Source organism: Prosopis cineraria, unplaced genomic scaffold (assembly GCF_029017545.1).
Source record: "Prosopis cineraria cultivar Desert tree isolate PC_DT_omini unplaced genomic scaffold, ASM2901754v1 PC10, whole genome shotgun sequence".
Taxonomy (NCBI): Eukaryota; Viridiplantae; Streptophyta; class Magnoliopsida; order Fabales; family Fabaceae; genus Prosopis; species Prosopis cineraria.
The window spans coordinates 13440577-13456244 of NW_026555341.1; the positions used below are offsets into that span (position 1 = coordinate 13440577).

General features: G+C 31.4%; 1 protein-coding gene across 1 annotated transcript; it reads left to right on the forward strand.

Annotated features, from left to right (window-relative positions):
• Positions 1-8552: 8552 nt before the first annotated feature.
• Positions 8553-9852, forward strand: LOC129284417 (metalloendoproteinase 1-like). Its single transcript, XM_054919896.1, has one exon. The coding sequence runs from the start codon at positions 8619-8621 to the stop codon at positions 9621-9623; it is 1005 nt and encodes a 334-aa protein (XP_054775871.1). The 5' UTR covers positions 8553-8618; the 3' UTR covers positions 9624-9852.
• The last annotated feature ends 5816 nt before the right edge of the window (positions 9853-15668 follow it).

Here is a 15668-nt window from a genome sequence, read left to right on the forward strand (position 1 = left end):
TTGTCATACTGCAGCGCAAGAGGCCCTCGAGGGATTCGTCCCTCTATGCCATCCGCCGTGACTAATGGACTAAATTAGGGCTAGAAGGCTTACTTTAGTCTATTTCAAAGTGATTTGATTTATATGCTTTTATATTTGCTTTTAACTGATTTTTAACTATGGTTTGAGCTCAAACGATATTTTAAAAAGGATTTTCTTAGGATCCCAAGTTTTTAACTAATTATTTTAAACCCTTGAGTTATGGTAGCTTTGGTAAGGGGTTTTATTAAATCCTAGTTATCATAACGATGTGTGAGTATTGTTCTGGTAATGTCAAGGCAGACATTACATTTATGACTGGAAAGCTCACAACATAGTATATTGCAAAATGACATATGTGATGAATCATATGTTGGATATGAAATTGTCATGTTATTTAGCATCAATTATTGATAGCCAAGTATTTTTTATTCATGAATGTGTATGTGTATATGTGTACATATATATTTGTATTATGTAATACCCATTTAAATTTTCATATATTGCTACTATCATTGGTCACTTTGTGTTCTTTGCCTGAATTAAAGTGTCATATTGTAATTTTGTTCTTTAGGTGGAACATCAAGTGAGGAATTAACATGAATTTTCAATAAGTAAGTTTTTATCTATATAGAATTTTACTTCTAGGGATATTTTTACTTTTGTAATGTTTTTTTATTCATAAATGAATAGTACACTTAAGATTTACTATATGTTTACGTTTGGAGAACAAAGCAAAAATCACTAGTGGAATGGATTTGCTTGAATGTAAGTATGAACCTTTAACTTTCATATTTAATTATTCCTCTCATGTTTTGGTTTAATTTTAAATTTTCATTTATTTCAATGTCATAGATAGCCACGAAGCACAAAATTTGGATATTATGATATCTATTACATGTATAAGGTAATTCAAGTTGAAAGTATTGAAAGATTACAAGAGGTATTTAGTTTTGTTATTTTAGTTTAAATTATTGTATTTAATTCTTTAAGGTGTTATACTAATTAATTTTATTATTTAGATTTTTGATAATACATAGATCTATAATGAAAAAGAAATTGGTAGCATTCAATATATTTTGTTTCAACAACTTCTCCAAAATTACTTTTCAAAGTGAAGATGTTCAACAAAATTCTATAGTGTTTTAGTAGTTGAACAAATATATAGTTTAGTTGTAAATATATATTAAGTATAGTTGTAACTTGTTGTATAGTCATTCTGGTTCTGTTAACTAGCTATTTATAATTGCTGTGTATTATATATAATTTACAAGTTTTAAATTTTGAATGTATAGAAAAACAAAGAATTTTTTTTTAAAAATGAACTTTCAACAATAGTTATTGAAAAACCATTGTTAAAAAAACTTTTAATGTGGAAAGTAATTTTTAACAATAGTTTTTCAATGACTATCATTACAAGTTTATTTTTTAAATAAATCTCAATTGTTTGTTGGGACTTTCCATGTCAATTAAATAACCAACATGAAAAGTGTACTTTTCATTTCACTTTTTTTAACTTTCTCTTAATAACTAACTTTAAAAGTTTAAAATAATCATTGTTAAAAGTTCTTTCTACATTAATTTCTAGTCTTTACTTTGTCCATTCTCATTGTAAATGCATTTCACACACTTTGTCGCCGCTGAAAGTCAAAAAGTCGCCGCTAAAAGTTTTCAGTGGCGATAAAAAGTTGCCACAATGTTGCCACGAGAGCTCCTGTGCTGATTCAATATGCAGTGATAATAAAAGTTGTCGCTGAAATTGAGAATCTGCGGCAACAAATGTCATTGCCGAAAGTCAAAAAGTCGCCATTGAAAGTTTTCAGTGACAATAAAAAGTCACCACAATGTCGACACGAGAACTCTTGTCGCTAATTCAATCTACGACAACATTAAAAGTCACAGCTGAAGGTTGAGAATAGGCGGTGACAAATGTTGCCGCAGAAACCACACATCAGCAGCGGCATTTGTCGCTGCGGAACCTACTAAAAAGTCACCGCTGAAAAGTAATATTGGTTCACTTACACATATGGCACCACGTCACCATCCACGTGGCGCCATATCACCCTCTACGTAAGGCCTTACCTCGCGCACCACATGGCACCATGTCATCCTCCACGTGTCGCCCTCACCTCACACCATGTGGCACCATGTCACTCTCCATATGGCCACGTGGCGCCATGTCACCCTCTACATAGGGCCTCACCTCGCACCACATGGCGCCATATCATCCTCCATATGTCGTCCTCACCTCACGCCACGTGGCACTATGTCACTCTTTATGTGTTGCTCTCACCACACGTGTCATTATGTCATCAATTTATATTTCTATTTTGAAAGTTCTCTCATCCAAGTTTTGAACCCATGACCTCCTCCTTTTGTATCCAACCATTTTGCCACCGAGTTGGAATGAACCTGTAGTCTATTATTGCATAATTAAATATATATATATATATATATATAGACACACACACACACACACATTATTAAACTATACAAACACACATATATATTAAATATTAAATATTATAAAATATCATTACTATCCTTAAATACTTCAATTTAATTCTTTTAATTTATAAAATTACAAGTTATATTATTTATTTTGTTTAAAGTAAACTATAAATATAATTGATACAATACAATTTGTATTATTTATTTTAATTTTTTTACTTATTGAGGTTGTTATATTATTTATTTTAATATTCATATTTATAATTATAATATAAAAAATATCTAAGAATAAATAGTAAAAATACTGATGATTATACATTAGTAAAAAAATTATAAAAATGCAGACAATCAGTGGCGATTTTTTTTGTCGCCACTGAAACTTACAACATAATTTTTTTAAAAAAATTAAAAAATGCTGATAATTAGTGGCGACACTAAAAAGTCACCGCTAATTCTCGACTTTTGTCGCAGCTGAAACTTGCAACATAATTTTTTAAAAAAAATTATAAAAATACTGACAATTACGACAACACTAAAAAGTCGCCACTGATTCTCAACTTTCAGCGGCAACTTGTATGTCTCCGTTGAAACTTGCAACATAATTTTTTAAAAAAATTATAAAAATGTAGGTCGCGGCTAAAACTTACAAAATAATTTTTTAAAAAAATTATAAAAATGCTGACAATTAGCGGTGACACTAGAAAGTCGCTGCTAATTCTAAACTTTCAGCGGCAACAGTAGACGTAGCTGCTGAAAGTGTGACTTTCTGCAGCGACATGCATTTGTTCGCCACTAAAAGTCTGACAATCAGCGGCGACTATATCTTGTCGCCGCAGAAAGTCACACTTTCAGCGGCGCTACTAAAATTTGAGAATCAACGGCGACTTTTTAGTGTCGCTGCTGCAAGTTGCCGCTGAAAGTCTGTTTTTTTTTTTTTTTGTAGTGACATGCTATTCCTACCGGTATCATTCGAGAAGCATAGGAAATTTTATTTCGAGTGTGGCTGTTTTTAACGTGTAAGGTTTTTGAGATTAGCCCAAACTTGCCTCGTGTTGAAATAGGAAAAATCTGCTGCGACGTGTCCAAGATAAAACGCACTCTTAAAATCATGGGCTTCCTTAATCGCACTTTCTATGATAATGAGGACTCCAACCAGTTCACGAAAGACCTTGAGCCAACCTTAACAGAGTTTCAGGAGACTTACAATCTCAATGCCATGGGCCAGCCGATGATACGTTAAAGTCTATTTGTTCTAATTTGACTTGATAAAATCTAGTCCCTTTTGTCATTTAATTATGCAGTCATTGTCAATCAATAATTACTCATTTCGTTTTCTTCCTTGTTAATTAAGAATATCTTATAAATTAAGAAGGCGGAGTAAATACTGTTAATTAGGGTTGAACGGAGGAAAAAAAGTATGCATGGAAGTCCAAAAGTCAGTCTTATTTAGGTCGGAGCATCCTGATATAGTCTCTTTTGCTTGCACAATTGGTCCTCGTCGAATTGAAAATCCAAATTGCCTCTGACGGAAAAGAACAGTGCATAGAATATTCTAAGTCTCTTGAAAGTTAGTTACAGTCATTGTCAATAATTAATTGGTCATTTCGCTTTCTTCCTTATTACAGTATACAAGGGTTCAGAACAATAAGGCAAGTTTTAAAATTAAAACTAACGCCTGTACAGAGTCTTACCTTTGATTCATTTAACAATAAGATGCCCACTTGTTGACATTGTTTCTTAATAATATAAATAAATAAATAAAATTATGCATCACTTCCTTGTTTTTATGTTGGCAACTTGGCATACGCACATGTACTACTGGTGGCGAAATGGAAAAGTAAAACATCAATCTCTTAAAAGATTATAAATCTTTCAGTCTTGCTTAAAAAAATACTAATTGTTAAGACTTGCTTGGAGCAACTGGGTATAGTCTCTTTTGGCGTGCACAATTAGTACTCATCGATTTTTCTTTTTCTATTTGTTTTTTTGGTAAAGATGCATGGTACTCAGCAATTTGAAACCCCCAAGTTGCCTCTAATGGAAAAGAACAATAAATAGAATATTCTAAGACTCTTGCGGGGCCATTTAATCACAGTCATTGTCAGTCATCAATTGTTCACATCGTTTTCTTCCTCGCAAGGGGCAGGAACAATAATTAGGCAAGCTGTAAAGTCAAAACTGATGGCTTTGTACGGAATCTTACTTATGATTAATATAAAAATAAGTGGCCACTTGTCGACAGAGTTTTTATAATATATATAGATATATATATATATATATATATTCATTGCAGGATAGAATGAAATATATAATCGTATAAATTCGTATCTTTATTTTTAAACTTAGAAACACAAATATATAAGACTAAAGCGATAGTATAATATTATAAATAAATATTACCGTTACTTTTCCCCATGCATAGATGTCTAAGTATTTCTCAGAAATTATATTCAATTAATTAATTAATGGTTATAGGCTCAAGATTAGTAGTGTTAATCACGGGACTCCAATGAACAAAACGAATGTCTTCAAATTTACGTCGCTATATATGTTCAATTTTCTCGTGTGACAAAGATCATATTCGAAATGATAGTAGAAAATAATTCCACATATTATTATAGTTTTTTTAATTTGAACTTGATCCCTATAGTTTATTTTGTTTTAATTAAAATCTTATATATAGATTTATTCATTAAATATGTTATTCCCTGAAGATTAAAATTAATGAATAATTAATCTACCCAAAACCAAAAAACTATTAAATTTGATAGAAATTAAAATTTGATTTAATAATTTTGCACAAAAAATTGATTTAATAACATGTTTATATTTTTTTAATTTTTTATAAAAATTCTATACGTTTAAAATTATTTAAAAAGCATAACCTAAATGATTTGTCTTATTTTGACCCTAATATATATAATTAGAGAATATGATATTCATTTAATTTTTAGTTTGTCATTTTTCGCATTGTTATGTAATTTTTTGAAAAGGATATGATTGCCGATTTTTTAAAAAGAAACACTATTTTTAATCTTTATGTAAATTAATTATGAATTATAAAAATTATATAATTAATTTTAAAGTTATATAGTCATGTAGTAAAAATATAAAAGTGTTTAAATTTATGAACAAATGTTTTTTTTTTTTTTTTGGCAATCATTAACTAGCGTTAATTCTAATGGAAGGGGTTATGACCCAACAATGCTTTTAAATTTATCAACAAGAATTTAAATTGATCAGTGGGGTTAGGTTTGACTCCATGTGAATGCAGAAAATGTTTGTTAGAGCTACCATCAATTAGACTCGACAAAGCTCGAATCTGACCCAATTATATATATATATATTTTAATGTTTAATAATATAAATAAATGAATAGATAAATAAAATTATGCATGGCTATCACGATTGCATAGCCTCGGAAACTTCCTTGTTTTTATGTTGGCAACTTGGCATATGCATATGTAATACTACTGACGATATGGGTGGGAAAGTGCTTGCATGTCAATTACGACTCCTTCAAACATCAATCTTTTAAAAGATTATAAATCTTTTTAAATTATACTTTTATTAATATGTTATATAATTAAATATCTTAATAATAGCAATTGGAATTTTAATGCATCACTTTTTAAAAAAGAATAGTAAAAAATGTAAGGATCTATTTTATTCTTACTCTAATAAACTAATATTTGAATCTTCATTGAAAGAAGTGACCACATTTAACGCATGACTCTGTCTCTAATAGCTAGGAGGATAACTTTGAGAAATAAAAAAAAGGATATATATAAATAAAAATTAAGAAATATCCAATGCCATTTATTTTTAAATTAAATAATTTTCCAAAAAATACCCTATATTATGAATAAGAGGAAGCATATATATGTCATTTGGATTTCCTCATTAAATAAGGCTAATCACAATATTATAGATACGATTAAAATGATATTATTGATTGTAAACAAAACAAAATAATATTATTATCCAAAAGTGGAAAAAATTATTTCTTTCAATTAACCATTAAAACATGACGCTACAGTATTTCTAAGAAATTCCACTGACGTATAGCCTTCAGAAAGCGAATCCAGCGCGGAATGCGGACGAGGTAACATGAATGTCTATACCTATTACATTCGTCAATTATCATGTTTTAATTTATGAAAATATTAACTTGAAATTCTTTTCAAAACCATTTATCCTAAACCAATAGTCTAGATCTATTAGATGTAGATGAGGAGTAGTATTACATGTTAGTGCGTGGATAGTTTTAAGGGTGTTCAAAACTAACCAAAACCGATCACATCAAACTAAATCGAATCAAACTCAACTAGTTGTTAGGCTTGAATTAAAAACAGTATGCATCGATCGCAGTCCAAAAGTCAGACTTGCTTGGAGCATCCGGGTATAATCTGATCTCTTTCGCTTGCACAAGTGGTTCTCAACTTCTCATTGAATAGAACTCCAAATTGCTTCAAATGTAAAAGAACAGCACAAAGAATATTCTAAGACTCTTGTCATTTAATTATAGTCATTGTCAATCAATAATTACTCATTTCGTTTTCTTCCTGGTTAATTAAGAATATCTTATAAATAGGGTTGAATGAAGAAAAAAATGTATGCATGGAAGTCCAAAAGTGAGACTTGCTTAGCTCGGAGCAGCCGCGTACATAGTCTCTTTCTCTTGCACAATTGGTCCTCGTCGAATTGAAACTCCAAATTGCCTCAAACGAAAAACAGTGCATAGAATATTCGAAGTCTCTTGCGAGTTTAGTTACATTCATTGTCAATAATTAATTGGTCATTTCGTTTTCTTCCTTATCACAGTATACAGGGTTAAGAACAATTAGGCAAGTTTTAAAATTAAAACTAATGGCTTTGTACAGAATCTTACCCGTGATTCATCCAAAAATAAGCGCGCACTTATTATATACAACTATTCTTTGCAAGATAGAATGAAAAAATAATTTTATAAATTCTTATATTTATTTTAAAGCTTAAAAATTCAAATATTATATATATATATATATATATATGCGCGCGCGACTAAAATGATAATAATATTATAAATAAATATTACCATTACGTTTCTCCATGCATAGATGTCAAAGTATTTCTCAGAAATTAGATTGAGCACATTATTAATTATTGGTTATAGGCTCAAGAGGAATGTTTCCGAATTACCGTCGCAAGTCAAAAAATCATATATAAAATGATAATTACGTTCCTGTAATTTATCTCCACATAAAAAAACCATATATATATATAATGATAATTATATTCTTTTAATTTGTCTGCACAAAAAAATCATATATAAAATGATAATTATGTTCCTGTAATTTGTCACCACAAAAAAATCACACACACGTGTTTATATATGATGATAATCACGTTCCTATAATTTGTCTCTGCGCAAAAAAATCATATATAAAATTATAAAGAATAAATTTTGAAAATATGAAATAAAGACGAAATATCTCTTTAATAAATTGATCTAAAATTTTACTACTCTCATTTCATAATTTTCAATTATCAAAATTAAACAAGAATTTTCAACTGAGATTTGTTAATTTGTAAAAGAAAAACTTGTGAAACATATAATAATCGAGTGATGATGTACTATTCTTATACCCTTATTCGCAGCCCTCAAAACACGAATTCAAGTATGATTTATTAATTTGGGAAGAAAACAATTTTCAAATAATATTGTATTTAACAAAATTTCTTTCATAAATTAATGAATTTCAGATGTAGATTTTTTTGGCAAAAAAAAGGATGTAAATTTTTGTTTTGAGAGTCATAAATTGTAGAATGAGGCAATGAACTGGGGCGGTATACTTTTAAACCAATAATTTAAAGTACATCGGGTTCTTAACTTCTTATCTCTTATTTCCCAAAAAAAAAAAATTATTCATTATTTAAATTGAATTCAATATTTTGTTCTTTAGCGACAATTACGTTCCTGCAACTTGTCTCCATGCAAATGTCCATCGCAGGAGAGAAATTTCTCAGAAAAGAAGTAACCCATAATACAGAAACGTGCGAGTGCTTTCCATGGCTATTTAAGCACTCAAATTTTCTCTCCTAAAAACACACCAAACAAACACACCATTTTCGGAAAGAATAGGTTCCAAAAAAAAAAAGTGAGCGTGATGAGAAACAAAGCTTACGTTCTGTTCTTCCTTTCATTATCCCTTCTCTTTTTAAATTCATCTTCCATCAGTTTCAGAGCACCACCTGTAAGACCACTACCTGTAACTTCTTACTTGAAGTCAATTCAGAGGTTTAAGAAATGGATAGATTTCTTGGACCGCTCCAACATATCATCCCGTCTTGCGGCTCGTACTAGTTATCAAATCGGAGAAAATATCACTTTCTTATCCAATTTCAAAGTCTACCTTGATTATTACAATTACCTTAATACCCCTAACATCTCCGATATCTACACGAATGAGTTCAAGTCAGCCTTAAAAGAGTTTCAGAGCACCTTCGGTCTCGTTTCCAGCGGCCAGCTTGACATCAAAACTGTTTCGCTGATCATGACGCCGCGATGCGGCGTTCCTGATATTATAAATGACGTCTCCATTATCATGGAGGATGGCACAATGACGTTTAATAACTCGTGGTGGCCGACTGGGAAGAAAGAGTTCACCTATGCTTTTTCTCCAGAAAATGATACGACGTTGTCAAGGCCTGCGTTCTCAGATGCCTTTGACCGGTGGTCCAAGGTGACGGGATTGTCCTTCACGGAGACGCCGTTGTGGAACAAATCTGACATTCAAATCATGTTCCGGCCATTGGACGGGAAGAAAGGAGTGGTAGGTGGCACCAGGTTCGATAACAACAAGGGCAACTTGGTCGTTTATTTAGACTCCAATGAGAGCTGGGCATCGCCGACCGACGCTAAGCATGTGGACATAGAGTCGGCGGCGATGCACCAGATCGGACACGTGTTGGGATTTGGCCACACGACGATACGCGAGGCGGTGATGTACCCTTTCTTAAAGCCGAAGGAAAAGAAGGTGGTTTTTGCGGAAGCTGAATTGGATAGCATTCACCTGCAGTACGGCGGAGCAGCTGCCGGCGTGGAGCCGGGATGGAAACTAGTTTCAACTTTATGTCTTAGTATTGCATCTGCATTGCTTTTTCGGTTCTGACAATATAAAATAAAGAGAGACGGAATATGGGATAATGATTAATTAGAATAATTAAGATTTATTTAAGATATTAAGATTATTAGGCATATTTAAATAAGGATATTTATCTATTAGAATTAAGATTTGTTATTTTATTTTATTGTTATTTTAGATTTATTTATGTTCAATAAGATAGGATATTATCATCATATCAATATCTTTTTGAATTAAATTAAGATTTAGATTTAAATTTTTAATTGTATTATTATTTTATCATTTTAGAACCTATAGATAGAGTAAGGATTTTTATTTATATTCAACTTTTGAGTATTATTGAATAAGAGTTTTCAAGAGTTTCACTATTCTCCTCCTTCTTTCTCTCTCTCCCACCTCTTTCTCTTCCCTTTGCTCCTCTCTCCCCTTCTTCCGTTTTACATTAATTTGGTATTAGAGCTTAATTCCACCCCCTTCCCTATGTTACTTTTTTGGTTAAGATCCATAAAATAACCTAGACTTTCCCTAAAACCACATATATATCATCATATAAAATATTTGAAGGGTAATTTTCATTTCATATATTCATAATGTTATATAGGATATTGCCATAAATGCCCATGCAGCGAGTGCCAAACTTGGTATGAAACCCCCCCTTGACGTGTTGGGCTCCACAATATAACGAAGGCTACCAGAGGAAAATAATTAAAAAATAATGACAATATTGCTATGCATATGACCTATGGTGTGGTTATGAAGAACATCACAAGGTTAAATAAGCACAACAGATTTTTGAGGATGAAAGTTTTGATGTTAAATTTGAAAGGCAAAAAGTTGAGGTCAAACGTCGCAATGCTGAATCCAATACTGAATTGAAATATCAAATTCAAGGATGTGCACATTTAACTGAAAAAATAAAAAAGAGTTTTCAAAAAATTTTGGAATCACTAAATTAGCATAAATAAGCAATCAAGCGGGAATAGGTTGAAACTCCTATCTTAAATTCAGAGGAATCTATATTAACCCTTGTGAAGTCTAATCATGAGAGTGGTTTGTCCATTCTAGCACTTTTATCATTATAGGCTACATTAAAAACTCCACTAGAGGCTCCTCTACTTCCTATGCAAATTGTACCTTTTCAAGTTGTGATTAGTCAAAACCAACCTCGCCTTAGTACAAATTCACCTCATCTATAAGTTACACCTACCAAGAATGTCTTGTTACTTAACATAAAGCTTCAATAGTATCTTGTTTGCTGGAAAGGTTTTCCAAAGATTTCAAATAATCAATGTTGTTTTACACATTATGCAGTTCGTTGCTATCTCACTTGTTGGAAAGGATTTTCATATCTATGCATGTAGGTGAAATTTTATCACACCCATCCCTCCTCAACTAATTTATGCCTTAATTTTAACTCATTAGGAGATGAGTTTTTCAAGTGGGAGAGAAATGATGGAATATGGGATAATGATTAATTAAAATAATTAAGATTTATTTAATATATTAGGATTATCTATTAGGAATATTCAAATAAAGATGCTTATCTATTAGAATTAAGATTTCTTATTTTAGTTTATTGTTATCTTATAATTATTTATGTTTAATAATACAGGATATTATCATCCTATTAATATCTTTTTAAATTAGATTTAGGATTTAAATTTAAACTTTTTATTCTATTATTATTATTTTATCATTTTTGCACATTTTCATTTGTATTTAACTTTTAAATATTATTGAATGATAATTTTTGAGAGTTTCGGTATTCTCTCTCCTTCTTTCTCTCCCTCCTCTTTCTTTTCTCTTTGTTCCCCTCTCCCCTTCCTATTTTACATCAATAACAAAATTAAATATTATCATGTCTATTAATAATTGAGTATATATAAATTGTCACTTTATTAAACCTTCTACTAAGACGTTAAAGGGAAAAAGATTCATAAAGTATTTTTTTTTTCAAATGCACTCAATATCTTTCACTGAACAAGGGTGTAAAAATATTCATAAACTTGTTATATTAAGTGCAATTTTTCTTGGACCGTAAAAAATGGCAAACATCCGTTTGCTTTGTAGGTTGGGTCCCACAATCATGCTAGGTGTCAAAACTAACTGACATTTGCTATTTTTCATGGTATGGGAAAAATTACACTTGTTAAAACAAATTTATGAATATTTTTGCACTCTTATTCACTTAATGAACTTGGTGCTCTTGGAGAAAATATGTATAGGTATTTTTCCCCCATGACAATCTACTATATATAGTTAGTTAACAATGGATCTTTTGATATATATTTAATTGTGTTGTGCAAAAACTCTTATTTAGATGTGTTTTACTTTCAAATCTGTCAATAAAAATTTCAAAATATATTGAATGTTATATGCTAAATATCTAGCATAAAATCACAAGTTAAAATGTTATGGTTCATATGTTCTTCTAGAAAAAAATTATTTTTTTGTAATAACTAAGTTATTAAAATTTATGATATGAATGATTTTTACTTTCATATAATTCGATCTTATCAACATAAAAATTTGTGACAAGTTAGCTTCATTATTGTGTTGATATATTTATTTACTACGATTTCAATTGAAAGAATTAAATAGTAAATTTAGTAAGTAAATAATAGAACTTCTTAGATTAAACAGAACTTTAAATCTCAAGAATAAATTTAAATCATTTAATGCTCATAGGGAGGATGAAATTTTTACTAACTTAATGACAGTTTATATTGAAAAAAAATTGCCAAAAATTTTATCATAAATATAATAATCAATGATTTTTATGTCATAAAAAATCAATAAGAAAAATTTAAAAAATGGAGATATATATTTATAAAATTAAATATAAATATATACATCAAAATATTTAAGGAGAATTACAATGAGGTCCTACACATCAAACTTAAATACTGCTAGGTCCCATAAATAAGCCAAATTAGTATGAAGTCCCATGGTCCTTACGAGTAAATAATATTACAACTAAAAAGACCCATTTGCCCTTGGCTAATTTAAAAGGGAAGGAAAGAAGGAAAGAGGAAAGAAGTCTGGTTTTCGCGCGCGATAAAGAATGGCATACGTAAGGATCAACTTATAGTTAGAAGATGAACCCATTCTTGCAATGATCTTTAGTTTGAGGTATGTAGGAGTCTGTGAAGGAAGAGGGCCTATGTTCGAACATTCTTGCACCTAGGTTGGAGCTTCAAAGAATCTAATATTGTGACCTTACGAAAGTAAGTAAATAATGAGACTAGTTTGCATATACTCCCTGTTAATCATTTAATCTAGTATTTTATGGTTTGTTGGTAGAATAGGGTTTTCTCTTTCTGTCCTTATGGGTATATAAGTCATGGGTGGTCTCTCTCTCTCTCTTTGGTCGATATATCTGTCATAGGTGGTCATTGGGGATGCATTAGTAATAGTTTATTCTAGAATATAGTACTACCTGGTTGAGCTGATGAGTCTGTCATGAGATAGTAAGATATGTTGTTAATAGCTGAAGCATCTGTTGTCAACATGCTATGGCTAGTTGTCAATATGTTGTGTGACGTGCAGGTTGAGAATACCTTAAATGTGCTGTTAATATATGAAGCTTCAGTTGTTAATATGGCATGGGTAATTGTCAATATGTTGTGTGCAGCATCGATTGATAATAACTTGTGTGTGTTGTTAATTACTGAAATTAAAATGCTATGGGTAGTTGTCAATATGTTGTGTATGGTGTAGGTTGACATGAAAGATGGCTAGTACTTCTGGGAAACATCTATTATGTATTTTTCATATTGGAGGAAAAATTGTATATAATGGCCAAGGTAGTATGCAATATACGGGTGGGAGTATAAGAACAAGAAGTATAAAGGAAGGGATAAGTTATGAAGAGTTGAGAAGAATGTTATCAACAATTATGGGGTGCGAAAGCATTCGAAGTGAGATGAAGTTCACATTTAGCATTGACAAAAGCACACTTGTAGATCTTATTGATGATGATCGAGTAGAACATTTAATTAAGTATAATGAAGAAAGTGGACATGTATATGCAGTTGAAAATGAAAATGACACTACACAAGCTTCAATGGATAACCTAATTGAGTGCCAACTTGTGTAAGTTGTGTTAATTATTTTTGTTAACATATATAATATTAAAATGTAGTATTACTAATGTGCTCAGATTGTAATTTTTTAAGGATTGATAATTTATTGGGAGGTTCAAATAAAGGGTCTTTATCTCCATGTAGTTTGTGTCCTAGGATTGAAGACTTGCCATTAGAATGTGTTGTACAAACAGTGCCTACACTAATACCTGAAATGAATTCAACGAAATGAAAGGACTTGTTTGTAGGTAAGGGCCAAATGTTTATCGATGCAGTGGCCTTTAGACAAACTTTCTATAGGTATAGTATTGGGCATAAGTTTTCATACAAGTTTAAGAAGAACAATACAAAAAAGGTCATTGCTAAGTACAAGGTTGAAGGTTGACCATGGAATATTACAATATATTCAATAAGAAAGTATAGTGACTTTTTGAGGGTAACAAGATTTAATGGTGAGCACATCCACAATGCACAGGAGAAGCTTATTGTTTCACACCCGGCAAGAGCAAATTTAACTTCGCTGATTATTGCTGATGCTTTGAGGTCTACTATAGACAAGAATATGAATGAAATTGGAAAGACTTGTATAAAGAGTATGGTGTTCGATTGACATACAGTTAAGCATATAGGGGAAGAGGAAAAGCATTGCAAGATATACATGGTCTTCCACAAGATTCTTATATGATAATCCCTTAGATTTATGATAGATTAAGGGAAACTGATACAACAAAAGTTGTGAAATAGGAAGCCTATAGCAACAGATTTGAGAGGTTATTCATTGCATATGGATGCTGTATTTTGGGTTTTCTAGAAGGTTGTCGACACATACTTTATATAGATGGATGCTTTCTAAGCGGTCCATACAAGGGAACATTGTTGGCAACTTCTGCTTATGATGCGAACAATGACCTATTTCCGCTAGCATATGCTATTGTGAGTAGGGAAACATTTAAAGATTGGTCTTGGTTTCTTAAAAATGTCAAAGATATCACAAGATCAGTTGAGATAACATTAGTTTCTGATATGCATAATGCTATTGTTGGGGCTGTCCAAGCTATTTTTGGTGGCGAGAGACATGCATATTGCTACCGTCATGTGAAGGAAAATTTTAGTGCTGAATATGTAAAAATTAATAGAGGTCAGAGGAGGACATCAAGGAATAGTAAGGAGGCTACATTAAAATTGCTTGATGCTATTGCTTATGCTAGGCATGAGGAAGAATTTAATATTGCCATAGGGAACCTTAGATTATTCAGTCCACAATTGGCACAATGGGTTGAAGCTCAAGGGGATGTAGATCGATGGGCACAATGTAACTTTCCTTATAAATGATGGGATAACATTACAATAAATCTTACTGAATCATTTAACACTTGGATTGTGAAGGAGCTGAAAGCACAATATTGATGTTTTAATACATGAGCATCGGGAGAAATTGACAAACAAGATGTTAGCATCCAAAATGGCCATGATTAATTAGAAAGATAGGGTAGGACCTAATATAGAGGCAAAACTGATGGAGCAAGTTCAAGGGCTGAAAATTTGCATGCACAATTTTATGGAGAAAATTAGATCTCAGTATAAACCTTTTCTTCTAATGGAGTAATTCACTTGACTGTAGATATTGCAAAATATGAGTACAGTTGTTTGGCATGCTAAATGAGTGGAATACCTTGTGCACATGTATGTGTAGCAATAAAGCTGATTCATGGAAATGTGTACACATTTGTGGATGAATGCTATAAGTTGATATCACAGTAGAAAATTTATGCTCGCAACATGAGGCCTATGTCCACACATGATATTCCACGGTCAGGTGCACTAACAGTAACAAATATGTTAAGCCAAACATTCTTGTAGCCACCGACGACTAGAAGGCCTCTAGGAAGACCTAAGATGAAAAGACGTGAATCTCAATTTTAAAAGAAAAAGCTTTATCACTATGGAAGATGTCATGAGGCTGGTCATACTTCCAGGACCTGCAAGA